Source organism: Gymnodraco acuticeps, unplaced genomic scaffold (genome assembly GCF_902827175.1).
Source record: "Gymnodraco acuticeps unplaced genomic scaffold, fGymAcu1.1, whole genome shotgun sequence".
Taxonomy (NCBI): Eukaryota; Metazoa; Chordata; class Actinopteri; order Perciformes; family Bathydraconidae; genus Gymnodraco; species Gymnodraco acuticeps.
The window spans coordinates 58479-79144 of record NW_022991630.1 but is presented as its reverse complement, the minus strand read 5'-3'; the positions used below and the strand labels follow the sequence as shown (position 1 = coordinate 79144).

The 20666-nt window shown below is 39.3% G+C and overlaps 1 protein-coding gene and 1 long non-coding RNA gene across 3 annotated transcripts; one reads left to right on the top strand and one right to left on the bottom strand.

Moving 5' to 3' along the window:
- Positions 1-1700: 1700 nt before the first annotated feature.
- On the bottom strand, positions 1701-3052 carry LOC117534124 (zinc finger protein 239-like). Its single transcript, XM_034198184.1, has 2 exons — positions 2921-3052; positions 1701-2743 (listed from the first exon to the last, which is right to left on the bottom strand). Exons 1-2 carry the CDS (start codon positions 2951-2953, stop codon positions 2042-2044), a joined length of 735 nt encoding a protein of 244 aa, XP_034054075.1. The 5' UTR covers positions 2954-3052; the 3' UTR covers positions 1701-2041.
- A 4281-nt stretch (positions 3053-7333) lies between these two features.
- On the top strand, positions 7334-7936 carry LOC117534125. 2 transcript variants are annotated; one of them, XR_004567151.1, is made up of 4 exons: positions 7334-7402; positions 7484-7602; positions 7688-7798; positions 7871-7936. It is a non-coding gene; the product is annotated as an uncharacterized LOC117534125 (long non-coding RNA). The 2 variants fall into 2 exon arrangements; XR_004567152.1 differs by lacking the exon at positions 7688-7798 and having other exon boundaries at positions 7871-7915.
- Positions 7937-20666: the final 12730 nt, after the last annotated feature.

The window sequence follows — 20666 nt, the reverse complement described above, 5'->3', positions numbered from 1 at the left end:
CAAGCTCGGCTCTGTGTGTGTGCGGAAATAGCGCATTTAGTGTGTGTGAGAGAGGGAGAGAGAGAGAGAGAGAGAGGGAGAGAGAGAGGGACCGGTGCCAGCAGCAGGGACCATGTTGTTAGCATCTGGTTAGCTAGCTGCACTAACGGACATACGGAGCTGTTGGTTCCACAACAAGCTGGAGGAGAGCTCTCCTCTCAGACTGAGAGGCTCAGGTGAGCTAAAGGACTCTCTGAGTGTTTAGATAGTTAACTTTAGTCTAAGTTATCTCAGTGGGTCTCAAACTGTTTGGTCACAAATTATTCAAAAGATTATTTCCGCGGCACACCTTCATATGATCATTATAGTTATTTTAAAAAAAAAGAGAATAAAGGAAAAACAGTTATGAAATACTATATGGCAGTAAAACAAGAATACAGTTTGAAAGGGGAATGATTTGTAAAATATCCATAAAGAAAAAGAACATCTGCTTACAGTTGTGTATCATCTGGGTGTTGAGAGATGTATCCATAGATCTCTTAATGTTGCTCTCAAAGTGCACCAGATTGATGCTTTTAACTTCAATATTTAAAAAAAATCTTCCCGGGGGAGCATCCTAACCCTAACCCTAACCCTGACCCCCCTAGAGGAGGTCAGGTCTGCTCCCCACTCGTAAAAAATAGCACTTTACCCCTGCCTATATGCCGTGAGCTGATTATCGAGCCTTCGTTGTAACAGTCGCGGGTGTACTGTGTGTTTGCGTGTGGGGAGTGCTTTTGTGCGTGCTCTATAGTGCCCGTAATAGTGTTCACTGGAGTCCAGCACCTCAGCACCCACACTCAAAATACCTTCCCGCACCTCTGGTAAAATCAATCGACAGTAAGGGGAATAATTACTTCCGGGTGTACAATTCTCCGTTATCCAATGGGAATGGTCGCTCACATTGCCTTTAAGATGAAACAAACGAATGCCGTGCTTCCATGAGCGTCAAATCCCGCCGCAGATGGGAATACATTGCAATCAGTTGAAAGCTATTTGGGTCCCTTTATGAAGCTTGTGTGAATAGGATGATGTGTTTTGAGTTCATCTGATCTAGTGAACGTGTTCCCACACTCTTCACACCAGTATAACATTCTGAAATAAATAAAATACTGAGAAAAAGTAATTTCTGATTTTAAAAGTCAGAATTTTGAAAAAGGTCAACATTCTAAAAAAAAGCCAAAATTCTAATAATAATAAATACAAAAAAATCTCTACAGCTCTAACCCTAAATATAACCCTCATTCACACCCCTCCCCACTTCCTGCAGATCCTCCCCTCCTCCAAATGATTGGAGCATGCATTTAGAAATGTAAATGTGAAGTAAATGTTCTGCAACGACTCCTCTTAGACTTGATGTGAAACTTTCAGGGACAACAGGAGGAAGGTGTGAACCCCTCCTCCCCTCATCTACCTCTATGGTTTTGTGTCCTATCCTCTCCTGAGACGAGATATCAGAGTTTCACTAGAAAAAATTTTGTTCAAACAAAACAAGAACGTCCCAAATGTACTTTATCACTTCTCATACCCAACGTGTCTTAGTGTTTTGAACATCACTTGAAGTAAATACAAAAAAAGTACCAAAAAGGCAACTCAAACCTTTCAATTGAACATAGACGTTAAATGAAAACGAGGAAGCAAATACGGTGTTGGGCAATAAACATTCTGAACTTGATGCTCACTAAAATTGCAACTGCAGACATAACGGATAATTGATTAGGAAGTATGTAAAAGATCCCAGAGATGCTTCTATTTGCAGATGTTCCCTAAACGTCTCATCTACAGTCTGCTGGTAGACAGATCATTGTTAAGTTCAACAGTATAAAGCTGCTCTATGTAAATAAAAAAACATTTGTATTAACAAGAGCACTCTCATATAGAGCTAATTGTGTGTGAGAACAGCAGGATTTTGGGAGGTCTGAATGTAGTCATAAAAAACATGTTAATTAGAACGTAAAGTCACTGTTTGTCAGCTTTACATTTGGAGAAAGCAGGGGGAATGCTAGCTTCACTCAGAAAAGGATCAGATGGAGGCAAAGTGAGTGCGCTGGTGGACTTTAAGATACCAAGATCTTGTGAAAGCTTTGTTGCACTGGTCACAGCTAAATGGTTTCTCTCCAGTGTGAGTGCGTTCGTGGATTTTATGTATATCACTTCGAGAAAAGGTTTTCCCACACTCTTCACACCAGTATGGTTTCTCTCCAGTGTGAATACGACTATGGATTGTAAGGTGACTTGATGCAGTGAAAGTTTTCCCACACTTTTCACACCAGTATGGCTTCTCTCCAGTGTGAATAGGACGATGGATTGTGAGGTGACTTGATGTAGTGAACGTTTTCCCACACTCTTCACACCAGTATGGTTTCTCTCCAGTGTGAATACGACGATGGATTGTGAGGTGACTTGATGTAGTAAATGTTTTCCCACACTCTTCACAGCTGTGTGGTTTCTCTCCAGTGTGAATAGGATGATGGATTGTGAGTTGACTTGATGTAGTGAACGTTTTCCCACACTCTTCACACCAGTATGGTTTCTCTCCAGTGTGGATTCGTTGGTGGACTTTCAGGTTACCACGTTGAGAAAATGTTTTCCCACACTGGTCACAGCTGTATAGTTTCTCTCCAGTGTGAATAGGACAATGGATTTGAAGTCCACTTGATGTAGTGAAATATTTCCCACATTGGTCACAGCTGAAAAGTTTGGGTTCCTTTCTTCTTCTCTGTTTCTAAAAAAGACAGACAGATAAATAGTCAGTGAGAGGCCGTGATGCAGATATATCTAACAACTAAAATAAGAGTCTGTCAAATAAAAGTACAGGTTTAAAGTCCTTAAATAACACAAATGTGTCCCAGTGTAAGGGATAACAGTGTTAGGAATATATTGTGATGAAGTGAACACTGACCTGAGTTCTGGGGGTCTCTTTGTTCTCCTCCATGCTGCTCTCAGTGCTCCTTCTCCTGCTGGGTCTCTGAAATAAGTATTAACACTACAGTCAACACAAAACCAATCTACAGCTAAGAAGTAGCTTAACAGCAGAGGTGGGAAGTACATTTACTCAAGTACTGTACCTAAGTAAGGCAAGGCAAGTTTATTTATAGAACACCTTTCAACACAAGGCAATTCAAGGTGCTTTACAAAAATGAAAGACATTCAGACAAAGGCATTTAAAAACAGTAAAGTACCTCTATAGTTGTACAAGTACAACTATAGAGGTACTTGTACTTTACTGGAGTATTTACATTGTATGCTGCTTCTACTCCAATACAGTTCAGAGGTACATGGTGTACTTTTACTCCACACCTTTAGTTACTTCACAGATCTGGATGAATGATGGTAAATATAACCAAGTGTTGAATCAGACTTTAGTTCCACCTGGAGTAAATCCACCAGCTACCCTGCAGTATACAAAGTCATTCAAACTAGCTGCACCTTCACCAGCTTTGAGAACACTTTCATGATCAATCATTATAAAACATATCATATATATTATTCTGAAATGGACCAATCTGCACAATGACTACTTTTACTGTCGCTACTTTCACTATATTTTGATGCTACTTTTATTCACTGACCAGATCTGAGTACTTCTTCCACCACTGAAATACAGCATTTATCTCAAAGTACATGGCGGTGAAATCTTGTTTAAATTGTTTTTTACTAAACCCCTCTCAGTGCACGATATATAAGACAAACCTTCATATACTATAGTACCAGCAAAGGTACAGCCTCATTTTTTGCCTCATGCTGAAATATCCGCAGTAAAAGTAGTCAGTAAAGTATTTTAATAAAAGTGCTAAGTATTATCAGTAGCAAAAGTACGTTGTGTTATAGTAAAAGCACTCAGTATTATCAGTTTTTAAAGTACACAGTATTATCAGTATTACACTACTCAGGGTTATAGTACAAAATACTCAGTAATATCAGTAGTAAATGTACACAGTATTATAGGAAAAGTACTCAGTATTACCCGGTGTTACTGTGTTACCGAACAAATTGTGGCCCGAACAACTGGTGATATTCTATTATTTTCGACAGATGTATTGGGACGTGTACCTTGGGGACCCATTGTTGACTCACCGGGAAAGAAACATCTCGATCGCTTCGCGTGTTGTTCAAATTCATCTTTTGGTATATCTGACTGAATAGGACGACTTTGATGCACGTTCAGTACGCGTATGTGAGGTTGTGGGTGAGAAGCTGATATCGTGAAGCTTACAGTGACGACTAGAACATGACAAAGTAGGTGACTGTGGGGATGCCTGTGCAAAACATGGCGAACTTTAATAAATCATTTTAACAATATATTTTTGTCAGAGTTTCAGTTGTACATCGTTCTGAATGTGATGTATAGTAGCTTTGATAGCTGTCCATACCTTCAGACCGCCTCTATGTGAAACACAAGTTGTTTACTGTGAGCCCGAAAGCAGCCTGGAGATGGCAAGCTGTGATCCGCTCCGAATAAATGGTGATACAACTTCTCCAGCCATTCTCAAGCGATCAATGTTTTTATTAAATACCTGTATCCCTCTCATCACAACACAACTCTACACTGTGCAGAAAAAAATAACTTATATGTTAAAACAATATTCCATGGCTAATCCGGTAAACCACAGAAAAGTAGCCTAAATCCAGAATGAATATACGGTACAATAGTTATTGTATATATATATATATATATACAATAACTATTGTACTGTAGGCATATATATATATATATAAATATACCCATAGTTATTAATATATACATATTTATTTTTGGCTTACACGAACAACATATAAAACCCTGAATTCTGTGTGTGTGCACAGACATGTTTCACTTCTTACATGTGAGCAGAAAGCAGAAAGCAATCTGCAATCAATGTAATTGGCCATCTAGGATCTGGATCAAACCTGTTTCCCTACCATGGCTTACACTCTACAAGTACAACAGGTGTAGAGCTACATTATAATGACCTGGATTGTCTAGGCTATATAAACCACTGGACTTGTCAAAACTTTGTGGGTTTGTGAGTAGAGAGAGGTTAGAGACAGAGAGGTTAGAGACAGAGAGGTTAGAGACAGAGAGATTAGAGACAGCGAGAGATTTGAGACAGTGAGAGAAAACAGTTAGTTAGAAATTAAATAGAAAAAGATCAGAACGTGCGTGAGTGAGTACTGAATGTGATAGAGTGTTGGTCCTTGTGAGTGAAATTGTATTGTGTGTTTAATTAAGTGAGTGATTGTTGTTTGCCTGTGTGTGTGTTTGAGGGAGAGCGTAGTACTAGGGTTACATAGGAGTGAGTGGATCCAACAAAAATGGACCCAAGACTTGTGAAAGAGCTGATGGATGTAAAACTCCAGAACGTTTTTCCTGAAGGCTTATCAAGCCATCAGAGGTTTGTGATCAAGAGAAGAGCTGAGACCTTCAGGATTAAAGGTAAGAGTGTGTGGACTTCAGAATATCGTGTGCTATGATAATACTCTCAATGAATTTATAATTATGACATTTCAATACCAGATGGAGAACTGCATTACATATGCAGAAGAAAAAAGGACATGGCTGAGCACCTCGCCAAAGTGGTGCTATCCTCAGAAGAAGCTGACAAGCTGTTTAAAGAGTTTCACTGCAGCCAATTGGGAGGACATTTTGGTGTAGAGAAAACACATGGTGCCATCATGAAAAGATGTTATTGGCCTGGTATGGTGGATGACATCCGCAAGTGGGTGAGTTATAAAATAATGAGGTAAATTACACATTATGGTACAAAAGTGGAGCACAAAAAGGTTTATGGTGTGTTTTTTTTTCTTTTCCAGATTTCTGAGCGTCCCCAGTGCCAATCAAAGAGGGCAAGCATCAAAGAAAAGAGGGAGTACACTCCCATTAGGGTACAAGGAAACAATTCCAGCCAGTTTCAGCTTTGGAACATGTGAACTGTGGTTTACTGAAATGAAAATGTTTTCTTCTTCTCAGGTAACAGAGCCTCTGGAGCTTGTTGGGATGGACCTAGTGGGTAAACTCACACTAACAGATGGTGGCAATCAATACATTTGTGTCATGGTTGATTATTGCACCAAATGGGCAGAGGCATACCCACTTAAAAGCAAAACAGCAGATGAGATGACCAAGTGTATTCTTGATTTATTTTACAAATTTGGTGCACCTCAAAGACTGCTAACAGATCAAGGCGGGGAATTCTGTAATAAGGTATACCGTTGAAGCATTATCACTCCCTATTATGTAACATTTCTGTGCTAACTTTTTAGTGTGAATGCAAAATTCACCAACACATTCTCGCAGTTTACAGCATTCACAAGCATTTTCAGCAGGAGATGCATTTCATTGTTTCATTTTTGTCCCAATGTTTCCTTCAAGGTGAACTATAACCTTTGTGAGAGGCTGGGAATCGAAAGAAGCCCGTGTTCCCCGTATCATCCACAGACAAATGGGCTCGTGGAAAAATTAAATGGAACAATACAGAGGTATGTTAATTAATATACATAACATTATTTTTCCTACATTAACAGTAATCACAAATTATACCTAAATAAAACAATAAGAGTAAATAAATGGGTTGCTTTATCATATATTTGAAACAATGTTGTCTTCTACCTGATTGTGTCTGTACTTTACCTGAATTTAGGTCCCTGAACAAACTGGTGGCGGGTGAGCCCAAGCGTTGGGACCAATTCCTGCAGCCCACCATGTTCAGTCTGAGAACCAAAACTCAGCTGACTACAAAGTTCAGTCCCTATTTTCTGATGTTTGGGAGGGAGGCGAGGTACCCATCAGAGGTGCCCAAGGAGTACAAAGTAAGATCCGGTTAATCGCTTATCCTGTAGCATTATTTTTATTTCAAACATGTATGTCCTCTACATTCTAACTGTTTTCTGTGGCAGATAACAGAAGACAAAGTGAAAAGGATGGTGGAAAGGGAAGATGTCTGGGAGCGACTTCAAAAACAGGAGGCCGTTTTCACGCTTGTAAAGAAAAACATTAAAAAAAGCCAAGAGAGGGTCCGCAAGAGGAAACTGGAGAAAGGGCAAGCGGACAACTTCCAAGTGGGGGACTTGGTTTTAAAAAGAAACAAAAGGTTGGAGCAAAGAAAAGGTGGGACACTAGAGGTGGAAATGCAGGGACCTTACCGGGTTGTGGACATTGAGGGGAAAGTTGCTGAAATAGTTTCAGAAAAGGGAAACAAGAAGATGAAAGTCAACATTGACCACCTCGCACACTATGTCCAGCCAGAGGAGAGGATCCCTGCTAAATTGAAAAAATTGTTGGATCCTTCTCCTCTGGCTGATCCACTGACCTCCACACCCACCTCCACATCCACACCCTCCACATCCTCCCAAACCCTGGCTCCATCAAGTCAGGCAGAAGGAGCATCTTCTGAGGTGGAGACTTGTAAGTAAACTGACACAAAGTACACCTCAAAGTATGCATTTCCTTAATAACTAACATGCGTTATCTTTTTTTTTTTTACAGTAATCCGAGACATATGGGCAGGGAGGAGGAAGGAGACGCTATGGGCCAAGTATGGCCCATACAAAGTTTACAGCGAGAACCTCATGGTCTTGGCCCCAGGACAGCAGTTGGAGGGAGAGGTAAGCCTACTTTATAATACAAAAGTACATATGCAAAGTGATAATTCTTTATCAAATGGGATAAAAACATCTGTTGTATTTATAGATTATCAATGCCTATTTATCATGGGTGGGTGTAAAAGCTGGGGCTTTCATTTTCGACTCCTACCTCATCACTTCCCTCTGGCAGGGAAAACACAAAGGCGGTTTAAGAAAGGTGAGTAGAGTAGGACTAGAAATAAGTGTATGTATATATGTATGTACTTAAGTATGTACAAATATTTTTCAGTTGGACCTGACAAAACACAATGTGGCAGCTGGAGCCGTCTGTCACAGGGCACACTGGACCCTCATTGTAAGTAATCTAAAATGTTAATGGGTCAAGATATTTCTTTGTATTCAACACTTGTTTATTTAACACTTGACACTTTGTTTAATTTGTTGCACTTCCACAGATCATGTGTCTGAGGGAAAACAGGTCCCTTTTCTTGGACCCATTTGGGGCCACCAAAGAACAGATAAGCCGCTGCAAAGACCTAACACGGTAAATCAAGTATCAGCTGTAATGTCTTTACTAGATATATTCATGCATTCAGGATGTGGGATTATATTAAGGGAGCAACACAAAGCCACATCAATGATGTTCCTGATTACTGCTGCTTTACTTCAATAACATAAGATTGTCCTGTGTGAACATTCAGCTGTTCTTGACTTAAAAAGGATTGTATGTCCAAAACATAATGTATGTGTTCCCTGTGTAGATCGCTGGTCCGCAAGACAAACCCAGCTGTTGGGAGATGGGCATGCGACAGCATGGATCATCCCAAACAGCAGGACACAACATCATGCGGTGTGTTGATTTGCAAGGTAACATTTATGAATGTGTGTATATATAACCATCTGTCATCAAACCATAATACGAAGATACTTATCTCAGACTTTGTTAGCTTGCAGAGCAAATACTATTGGACCAGAAGGTCCAGTACCCTGTTGACCAGGCGGGTGTGGCCTCAATGAGGTTCGACATGGCAATGTCCCTGGTGAAAAATTCCGGTATACAGGACTAAACCAGAGAAACCGAAATATCCTGTATTTTTTCTATTTCACTACATTTATGCCGGTATTTGTTTTTTACAGATGACCTATCCCAGCTGTGTCGGGCCTGTGGGGAACTTAGTTCAGGGTTCACCAAGGTTGACCAATGGGTAAGACGTTGTATTAATTTCCTGACCACCATTTGGCTGGAAGACTGGGATACACCCTGGATAGGTTACCTCAACATCACCGGGTGAACACTATAACAGATATTGAAAATGTTTACTTTAATTCACCAAACTTGCATGTCTTTGCACTATGGGAGAACACTGGTGCAGTGGAAGGAACCTCTGAGCACGGACTCTACACAGAAAGAACCACAGATAAGATCTCAACCTATACATTGCTTATTTAGTTAAATGTTAACAGAGTGATTGTAAAGTGTACTCTGGATGAGTGATGTTAATCTAAAAAAAAATTGGCCATGTTCTAACATGTATTATTTCTGTTTCTTTTCAGATTGAGTGCACCGGCTGTACCAAATGGTACCACACAACATGTGTTGGGCAGCCCTCTATCTCACTGGACTATTACTGCAAAAGCTGCACTTTATAAACACACAAACACATTCCTTGTTTATGTTCACATGTGGTCCAGGCTGTTGTCATTGCACACTTAAAGCTAAAGTATTACGTTTTTCAAAGGCAACTTATATATATATTTAAAGAAATGTACATAGATTTGTGTGTACATACACACCTGTACACCCACTGTTATATCATTTGGAATGGAATCTAACATACTGACATGACAAATGGTGGAATGTGCTCCCCATTGAAATCAGGACCGCAGAAATCAATTTCGACTCCACTTCGAGCATTAGAATTACTAACAAAGCACTTATACTAATAAAGGACTGGCTTATCTAAAGCCAGTTGAGTAGCACTTGAAATGTTTTGGCTCTATGAAACCTGAACTTATATGATTCTGTTTTCTTCACTTTGTATCTTCTTGGTCGAATGCACTTATTGTAAGTCGCTTTGGATAAAAGCGTCAGCTAAATGCAATGTAATGTAATGACAATAAATGTTTGAATGTTGAAAAAACGTTTCCAATAAAGTTGTTTCTGAAATATAACTGTCACTGTTGTTTTTCCTTCTACAACAGTAATGTAGGTTAAAACAAAAAGTGCATTTATGTAAACTAAACTGATATTTGGGAACCAAAAAGTGAATGTTGCAACCTATGCAGTTAAGCATTTCATATTATTGGGTCTTAATGCTGCAAGAGTGGGAAGGTAGACATAATTGCTTACACGTATAGGCTAGAAGTCATGATGGAACAACTGTATTCTATGGATTCAATTGGTTATTTTCACAGCAATAACATGTCAAGTCTGCAAACATCTTCGATGGTAGGCTACTGTTTCACAAACAACCCAATGTATAGTTGTTCGTTTTATGTTGCTATATTTTCAAATTGACAATTTACATTCAATTGTAATAAAGACACATATCTGATGCACAGTGTAGAGTTGTGTTGTGATGAGAGGGATACAGGTATTTAATAAAAACATTGATCGCTTGAGAATGGCTGGAGAAGTTGTATCACCATTTATTCGGAGCGGATCACAGCTTGCCATCTCCAGGCTGCTTTCGGGCTCACAGTAAACAACTTGTGTTTCACATAGAGGCGGTCTGAAGGTATGGACAGCTATCAAAGCTACTATACATCACATTCAGAACGATGTACAACTGAAACTCTGACAAAAATATATTGTTAAAATGATTTATTAAAGTTCGCCATGTTTTGCACAGGCATCCCCACAGTCACCTACTTTGTCATGTTCTAGTCGTCACTGTAAGCTTCACGATATCAGCTTCTCACCCACAACCTCACATACGCGCACTGAACGTGCATCAAAGTCGTCCTATTCAGTCAGATATACCAAAAGATGAATTTGAACAACACGCGAAGCGATCGAGATGTTTCTTTCCCGGTGAGTCAACAATGGGTCCTCAAGGTACACGTCCCAATACATCTGTCGAAAATAATAGAATATCACCAGTTGTTCGGGCCACAATTTGTTCGGTAACACCTGCTCCTCTTTATTCTTCAGTTTGTTGATGTTCACCGACTAGCATTAGCCACCTAGCATGAAGCAGCTAACAGCAGATAAGGACCCGGATGAAGAGGTGGGATTGTTCTAAAGCTCCTCTCGTCTATTCTTCTCCTGAGAGAAACGGGTTATATTCTAATATTAATGAGAGCTGATAGAGACTCTGACTGATGGAAGTTCCACAAGAAATGGATCCTGCCTGAGAGCATGGTCGAGAGCAGAAGTACCCCGGATGTGGGCCCACAGAGCATGCGCGGTAGAGTTTTCCCTTAAGCTCCGCCTCCCATCTCCCGCTCTGTGTCAGTCAGATGAATGGAGAGATCAAATACATCTGGATTCAGCTTTTAGATAATTTTAAAACTTTTAACACCTAATGATTAAAATAAAGGATATACAAGAGTTAACACTGGGTAGTTTATTTAGTTTTCAAATAATTATCCGATGATTTACAGACGTTTCTTTCCCCATGTAAGTCAATGGGAAAACGTTTTTTTGGACTCAGTAACGTCACGGACTGACACGGAAGTTGTAGTACCGCAGTTGGCCACTATGTTATTTTTCAATACACTTTATTGAAATACAGAGAGAAAACAGGCAGTGCCATCAAGTGGTGAAACTACTGCAACAAATTGAGGAAATCAAAACTGGAAAAAATAATAAAAGCAAATCTATTAAAATAAAAATAAAAAAGTTTTCTAGGAGAAACTGTGGTTTTGTGATCATTGCTCCAATTATGAATACACGCAAAATATATAATACATTACAAAAAAAACGTATGAAAGACAATGATTAAAATATATGTTATATAATAATATGAATAATAATCATTTCTAAATGCAGATGAGGAATTAAAAAGATGAATTATTACAGAATCGAACAAAAATCATGTTGCAAAAAATAAGAGATGCATTGTGGAAGAGAATTACGAATTTACTAAACAAACAAATGATTCCTTTTCAAGATTCTGAACATATACAGCCATCAAGTGGTGTGTCCCTTTTCTCAACCAAGGCTGAACAAAACTTATTTTAACTGGTAAAATATGCAGTCTTGATCAAACACAAATCAAGATTATGTTATAGGGTTTATTTCTTGCCTCAAAAGTTTTTTGAAACGTATTTTAGCGGACTATTTAGCTGTAATCTGAGATCGTTTTTATAACAGACGGACGCCATTTTGTGCCTAACTCCAAGCGGAATCTTTCGAAACGTGGATCAAAAAATATGCAATGCTGATCAAACATGAATAACAGTTAGTTATATAGTTAGTTAGTTAGTTAGTTAGTTAGTTAGTTAGATATTATTTGTTAATTTATTTTACGGCATTTTTGCTGTAGACATGTAAACTTTGCACCTTCACATGTGAAAAGAGGGGGAAACTTCTGAGACATTACAGATTGAAAGATGGAGGGTACACAAGAACATCACCATTACCGTGTGTTCATGATGAGTGCTTCTGCACATTTAAGTCCTTTAATGCTATAAAGATACATCTATCAAGAGCACACTCTCTATTGTAGTGGTTCCGCAAAAATGTGTTCCACCGTCAACTTTGTGACTTAAAGAACCATGTGCACAGAAACATATGTGTTTTCATATTTGCGTACACATTCCGGATGCGCCACAATGTTCAATGCCTACCACCAGGATTGTCATTTTGAAACCAGTGTCTCTACACGACATTTAATTCCCACAAAAGCAGGAACCATGATGGCAGACAGAGGCATAGCCAGTTGCAGTTTAAGCCAGGAATTTTGATGAATACAGAAACATTTGATCAAACTGAAACTGCAGTTGTCCAGACTGAACGTGAAAGGGACATGCAAGACAAGACAGCTTTTGAAGAAGATGATTTTGGTTGTAGAAAATATCGATGACTTCACTTGACATGGCAGCTTGAGAATAATTTGGCAGCCCATTTCCTCAGAATGGAGGGTGCTCTCCGCTCTCTCATTCCTCTCGCACACTCCCCGTGTGAGCCTCGCGCCGCTGCTCTCTGTTTTTGGATCAACTACTCTTAAATTATTGTTATATTTTCATACCCCTCCTCTCGACTCCCAGCTTTTTGTTACAGCCCAAGAGCCGGTTTGTAACATGGCAGCTGGTATTAAAACAAAGTACAACAAATATGCTCTATAAGGGGAAACACATAAATGTAAAATAGAGATTATTCAGTGAAAATTACACACAGTAGGAAAATATAATGAGGATATATTTATACAACGAACTTAAGACCCACTTACTCTCTTTTTGGAGTTTTTCAAATCTCACAGCCTTCTTTACTTACACAGAGAATACAATAAATAAACTGGTTAAATGATACTTTAAACACTTTAAAATATTCCTCGGTTAAAACATAATTTTTTAAACATTAATGGCATTACAAGTACATCTACTTTGTATATGACACGCAACATTTATAATGTCCACAGATGTTCCCTAAACATCTCATATTCAGTTCCTGCCCTTCTTAAATCTGCAATTAGCCTATCCCTTTTATATAACAAACAAACATTTTAAACGTTTTATACATTTCATAAACAATTATTGCCGTTACTAATTGTACCCATGGATGTGTACTCTTTTGTCTTTTTATTCTATAACTAATGTGTCATTTCCTTTTTTCTCTATATAATAACTAAAAGGAAAAATCGGGAACATACAACATGTTCCCAAATTGTAAAATGATTCATATTTATTTATTTCGAGCTACTCTTCCTGGCTAGCTCCCCAATGATTATCTGTAACACTAACTTAACACATCATTATATTTAAATATGCACAGGTAATTAACCGAGGTTGTTTTTAAGGAGCAGAGGAAGAATTAATCTATGATGGGGGGTGAGACTGGAGCTGGTGGAAGGTGTAAAGGGTTAGTTGTTGGGACTTATCATTGGTCTTCAAAGCGACAGTAGAACCGGTTCTACTCATTTGCAATGCATCGGTCGTTTATGGGAGGGGGCGGGGCTTCAGGCTTGTAGCTGTTGATCTGTCTGAGAATGAGGGAAGTCTTTATTTTAATCCTATACGGTTGTTTGTTTTCCTAAATACATATGTAACTCACAGTAAAACATAGCAAATACATGAAAGTGTATACGTTTCAAATACATATTAGTAAAATATTAAAAAGCATAAAAGTAATTGAGAAGTTATTTCATTAGAATACGAGTTTAAAATTGGTCAATGATATCATCCCTTTAAGAATAAAATAAATGAAAGTAGGATGGCAAAAATTGCACCGCCGGCACTTTCCCTTTAAGGCAGGGGTTGGGAACCTCCGGGCCCCCGGGCCGTATACGCCCCGCGAGACAATTTGGTACGGCCCTCGAGGTAATTTATAAACACATGCAAAAAAGAAAAAATGTAAGAAATCTAGACCGCAAAATAATTAAACAAGCGAGTGCCTGTTTTTCCTGGCCAAGGTCAGGGTCCTTGAACACAACACGAGCCTAACTTTTCATCACGTGGTATATGTCTCGTCTGACAGGGGTGTAGTTCTGACGGAGGGCACCAGAACGCGGCTCTGGCACTTAAAAAATTGCAGAACCCATAAGGAGCCGTACACATGCCGCAGTTTTTGCGTGGCTGTGTCTTTAGTTGAAAACCCAGTGGCGATCTGTTCATCTGTCATACTGATAATACAGTCAATAACTTTGTTGTTATTAGCATCTGGTTAGCTAGCTATGCTAACGAATATAAGAAGCTTTTTCTCCAACCAGTGAGGTAAAGGCACATCTTTATATGATCATTATAGTTGTAAAAAAATAAGAGAATAAAGTAAACTACTATATAAAATGCTATATGACAGTAAAATAAAAAAATAAAATAATACAGTTTAAAAGGGGAGTGATTTGTAAAATATCCATAAAGAAAAATAAATCTGCTTGCAGTTCTGTTTCATCTGGGTGTTGAGAAATGTATCCATAGATCTCTTAATGTTGCTCTCACAGTGCACCAGATTGATGCTTTTAACTTCAACATTTAAAAAAAAAACCTTCCGGACCCCCCTAGAGGAGGTTAGGTCCCCCACCACTTAAATCATTTCCACATGGATATGAGTAGTTATATTCATACTGTTTCAATCACATTAGTATGCATGGAAAAGTGACAGGTGACACGCCCCCAATTATGCAAATGAGCTAAGTCCCGCCTCCATTTGTTCGAGATCCTTTGATGTGAGGGGTGAGGTGTTATAACAGGTAGGTGTGAAAAGCCCCCCTGTGTAGTGCCTTTGTTGTTTAATCCTTTGATGTGTTGATTAAGGCAGTCTCTTTGAAGTTATGTTGTCTGGGCCCCTGCCCCCTCACACCCCTTTGTAGTCTAATCCTTTGATGTGAGGTGTTATAACAGGTAGGTGTGATATAAGCCTCTGATGTTAATCTAGGTGTTGATTAAGGCAGTCTCTTTGAAGTTATGCGTGAGACTGTCCCCTGTCCCCTCAGAGTTGTATAATCTAATTAGCCTTTGATGTTTGCCCTTTGATGTGAGGGTTGAGGTGTTATAACAGGCAGGTGTGATTTCACACCGGTGTGTTATAAGCCTCTGATGTTAATCTAGATGTCTCTTTGAAGTTATGCGTGAGACTGTCTAGCCCCCCGCCCCCTCCCAGCCCAGGCCTCTCCCCCTTTCTCCACCAATTCCTTTGGCTATGAGGCCTGCAGATAGTGGGGGGTGGAATTAGGTGAAAATAGAAATACGCTCAAACTAAATAAAAAGACAGTAATTTCCACTCACCAAGTCACCTTTCAAAAAAGAAAAATGGCCAAGAGACGCCTCGATATGGGTTTAATCAGCGAGACGCCTGTGACAACTTACCGCCATCCGTCCGGAGCGCCAGTCAAGAAACGAATGCAGCATCTGTGCGGGGTTCAGACGTCTCCAGCCGAAGATCTGTGCACAAACTTATCTCGTGCCCTATTTTGGTCAAGTGAGTGTGTTCATGTGTGCTGGAGGGGCTCTGTGAGAAAGTGGCAGATTTTCCTCGGTTGTGTAGTTTCAAATACGTAAAGAGGGAAATAATAAAATATCCTATTGCCCCCATGATCTTTTGTCTTTTTTATAATTACTTCACACAACTACAAGGAAACCCAATATGAAGTTATATGAAGTTGTATGGGGGTAATATTAGAATTTGCTGTATGCAACAAAAAAGGTTTGACTGGTGAAAAAGACTCTCACTTTTACAGAGGGCTCCACCTCCCCCTCAACATAACAAGTCCCTCTTTTTAAAATCTGACCACTACCATGAATACTCTGTTTTATTAGATTTCGTAAAGCATCTGACTCTTAATGGCAGTTTGTGATTGTGAGGCTATTTCAGTGAAACAAGGCTGTTTTGAACATTTGACAGATGTATGCTTAATTCTCTCAAAAAGTTACCGAAAGATACACTTTTCTTTTTAAAAGCTGACCACTACCATGAAAGTACTTTGTTTTAGTAGATTCAATTAGGATTCTGACTCTTAATGGCAGTTTGTGATTTTGAGGCTATTCCAGTGAAACAAGGCTGTTTTGAACATTTGACAGATTTATGCTTAAATTCTCTGAGAAAGTTACTGAAAGATACACTTTTGTGTATAAAAGCTGAAAAGTAGATAATGAAGTACTTTGTTTTTGGTAGATTTCGTCAAGCATCTGACTCTTAATGGTCCTCTCTAAATTTGATTCAGGGTTTGTTTTAAATGATTTGTGCTTTGTGTGTACAGACACACAGAAAACACTGAAAACACAAAAACCATACTAGTGTTTTCTGTGTGTCTGTGTTTCTGCGTTTCTGCGTTTCTGCGTGTGTATAATACGCATGTTTCAATACACATTTATCCTACATCTTCCCTGTTATCCTCCCCTTGTTATAATGAAGACAAGAGTGCATGTGAAGGACTGTAATACACATGTATCAGACACGCTCCCCTTGCTATAATGAAGACAACAGTTTTTAAATGTAAAAAACCACTTTTTTTATTTTTTAAAAATGTCCTATTTACATTTTTATTTTTTCACACACAAAATCAAATAGTTATACTGATTGCAACATCCACAGGACCGTCTCCAGCTTAGAATTCCCCAGATTACTGGAGATATCCTGATGGAGTTTTTTAACTTCAGTCAGAATATTCAGATGTATGCTGCTATCGACACAAAGATGCATTACATCTACAAACAGAGCATACAATGAGAGCACATGATACACTTTTGATGTTTGTTTCATTTCTGCGGTAATGTTACAGAATGTTTCGGAAAATTAAGATTCCAGGACCACTTTAAATGTTTCGTTTACAATCGTTTCCCAATGACCCGGAATAGTACTGCCAGAACGAACGATATCCAAAATGTCTTCCAGTTTACAAACTTCAGCCATTCTTTTTACACAGGGGTCACTACTCGTTCTGTTTTCAATCGTCCTCATCACCACACTTATTAAAAGGGTATTGACTACATTCTGATCAATATATACAGAGCGTTTTGCATAGTAGTTTCCCATTTTTATTTTACTTTAAAGAAAAAAAGTCAATGTATCGAACAAATCCCTGGCTTCAGTCAACTGCTGGTTATTAGTCTTCTTCTTCTCCATCCAACTCGGCATGGATCTGTTCAAGTCTCTCCTTGAGGGGTCTGCATTTTCTGAGATTGTGAAGTAAAGCCTCCGAAGCGCCTTGGATCCTCCAATCATCCGTGAAAATGTCTTTATCAATAAGAGTCTGGTCGATTTCAGTAATGAAGTCGGTGAGCCAGAGTCTTTTCATTAACGCGTTGTAATTGTTTCTGAAGAAAAAATCGGGCATATCATTCAGAAAATCGTGTTGCCTCTGGCCGGGGTGACTGACTCGGCACCCGTTGCAGATTTCTTCTCTGTACCGATGTATCACCCTCTCCACAATATCAACCAACACCGATTTCACTGTGTCCATAAACAGAGACGTCTTGGCCCAAGGAGCAAAATCAGCAGCAGTAGTATTGCAAGCTTCGGGTGTCCAAAATGGTGGTGATGATGGTAGTCCAGGAGTCTGTTCCAGGCTGCAACTCGCGGGGGGAGTCTTAGTTTTTCTCAGATCCATGGCTAGTTTACAAAGGTCGTCTTAGTGGGGTCCTTCTTTTTAGATGATTTGCTGAGTGGAGGGTGGGACTTATTGCGTTGAATGGGGGGAGCCATCTGTAGAATTGAGAGTTTAAAAAAAACTTCTTTAAGCGTTGTAGCTTTTTCATCTATCATCTCCAACCAAGCAGCAATAGGTCAAATGTAAGAATAAGTAATAGTTTGTCAAGATTTTACGGAAAAAGTCAAAAGTATAGTTTGTCAGAAATATGGAAAAGTCATTGTGTACAAATAGTATGTTGAAAATCAAAAGAAAGAAAACTCAATTCATTACAAATTAATGAATATTTTACCCAGTTCTAAAGTTTTGCACCCCTTAAAGAAAACCCCATTCCTTACCAAGTACTTCATATTATACCCTTTGTTAAGTGTTGCGTACATCAAGGTGTATCTTAAAGTATCTTGGTAGCAGAAAATAACTAAAATGTGTAAGGTTATCAGAAAAGAAAAAGCCTTGTTTAACTGAACAAGTGTTTTTAAAAAAAAAAAAAAAAAAAACCTGCCATTAAAAGAAAACAAATTCCTTACAAAGTACTTCATATTCTACCAGTTGTTAAGTGTTGCATACGCCAAAGTGTGTCTAAAAGTATCTTAGTAACACAAGAAAAACACAAGAGAAAAAAGCATTGATGTTAACAAAAACTGGATTGTTCCACTGAAATAATAAATAAATAATTTCAAAAAGTGCGTTTAAAAGAAAATGTATTCAGATAAAGTATTTTGTTAGAATATTAAGTCCAAGATGGTTACATTTTACCCCCTACACCGTTTATATTATATTTTTGTTTTCCTAATAAAGACAGAGTCACCTGAATACATTTTGTCTCCACACCTTTTTCTTTTTCTTTTTTTACATTTTGTAACAATCTTTAAACATTTGTAGAGAACAAACACTGTGGTTAAAATGAGTGTTTTTATGACGTCTCTCACACCGTTGGTATTTTTCACAAAATTCATTTTAAAAACACATCATCTTGATACAGAGATAACACATTTTCGTAAGACAACCCTGACGCTCTTTTTACATAGGTAGAAAATACAATGCTTTTCTTTGAGGGGTCCTTAGTTTTAAATGATCTGATGAGGAGGGTGTGACTTGTTATGTTGAGTGGGAGGCGGAGTCCTCTGCAAAAGTGAGAGTCTTTTTCACCAGTATAATGTCCATCGATGTCTGACTCTGTTTAAAAAGTTCTTTAAGCTTTGTAGCTTTTCCATCAATCATTTTCAGCCAAGCAGTCAGAGGCACCCGCAAGGATGTCTGAAAAACCCCGCATGTAGAGTTGAAATACTCCAAAACAAAATCATCAGAGGGGTCCTTCCCCAGCGTCACCAAAAGGCTTGCACGGTAATACCATCGCCCCGATGGTCCACTTTTAGTTTCCCAGACGGTGCTTGTCCGGACTCTTCTCACTTCTGGCGGCGGGGGAATATCTCCTTCTTCTTCCTCCACATTGAGGGGCAGCGGTGAAAACTCTTCTTTGATCTCGCATGCTGTCTGTGTTTCTTTGCTTTTCTTTGCAAATATCTTGTACACCGCTGGTTCCACTATGGTTTCTTGATGCACTACTTCTTCCGATACAGTGGTTGCGTGGAGAACTCTGGAAGACACCAGAGTTAACACAGCCCAATCTGTTGAGGTCAGTGTCGCTTTAACACTACGGGGTCCATACGTTTCTCCATTCTTCAGATTGTAGAAATGCAGTTCATTCGTCATATAGTTGAATACATAACCCCAAACATCGCCATTTTTCAGAGTCCATTCTTCATGAAGTTCTTCGGCTGGAGTCGTCTGAACCCGGCACAGATACTGCATTCGTTTCTTGATTGGCGCTCCGGACGGATGGCGGTAAGTTGTCACAGGCGTCTCGCTGATTAAACCCATATCGAGGCGTCTCTTAGCCATTTTTATTTTTTTGAAAGGTGACTTGGCGAGTGGAAATGACGGGCTTGTTATTTAGTTTGAGCGTATTTCTTTTTTCATCTATTTCCACCCCCTTACTTTTAAATGATCTGGTGAGGAGGGCGGGACTTGTTATGTTGAGGGGGAGGCGGAGCCCTCTGTAAAAGTGAGAGTCTTTTTCACCAGTCAAACCTTTTTTGTTGCATACAGCAAATTATAATATTACCCCCATACAACCTCATATAACTTCATATTGGGTTTCCTTGTAGTTGTGTGAAGTAATTATAAAAAAGACAAAAGATCATGGGGGCAATAGGATATTTTATTATTTCCCTCTTTACGTATTTGAAACTACACAACCGGGGAAAATCTGCCACTTCCTCACAGAACCCCTCCTCCAGCACACATGAACGCGCTCACATGACCAAAAGAGGGCACAAGATAAGTTTGTGCACAGATCTTCGGCTGGAGGCATCTGAACCCCGCACAGATGCTGCATTCGTTTCTTGAGTGGCGCTCCGGACGGATGGCGGTAAGTTGTCACAGGCAACCCATATCGAGTCGTCTCTTGGCCATTTTTCTTTTTTGAAAGGTGACTTGGTGAGTGGAAATTACTGTCTTTTTATTTAGTTTGAGCGTATTTCTATTTTCACCTAATTCCACCCCCCACTATCTGCAGGCCTCATAGCCAAAGGAACGGGTGGAGAAAGGGGGAGAGGCCTGGGCTGGGAGGGGGCGGGGGGCTAGACAGTCTCACGCATAACTTCAAAGAGACACCTAGATTAACATCAGAGGCTTATAACACACCGGTGTGAAATCACACCTGCCTGTTATAACACCTCAACCCTCACATCAAAGGGCAAACATCAAAGGCTAATTAGATTATACAACTCTGAGGGGACAGGGGACAGTCTCACGCATAACTTCAAAGAGACTGCC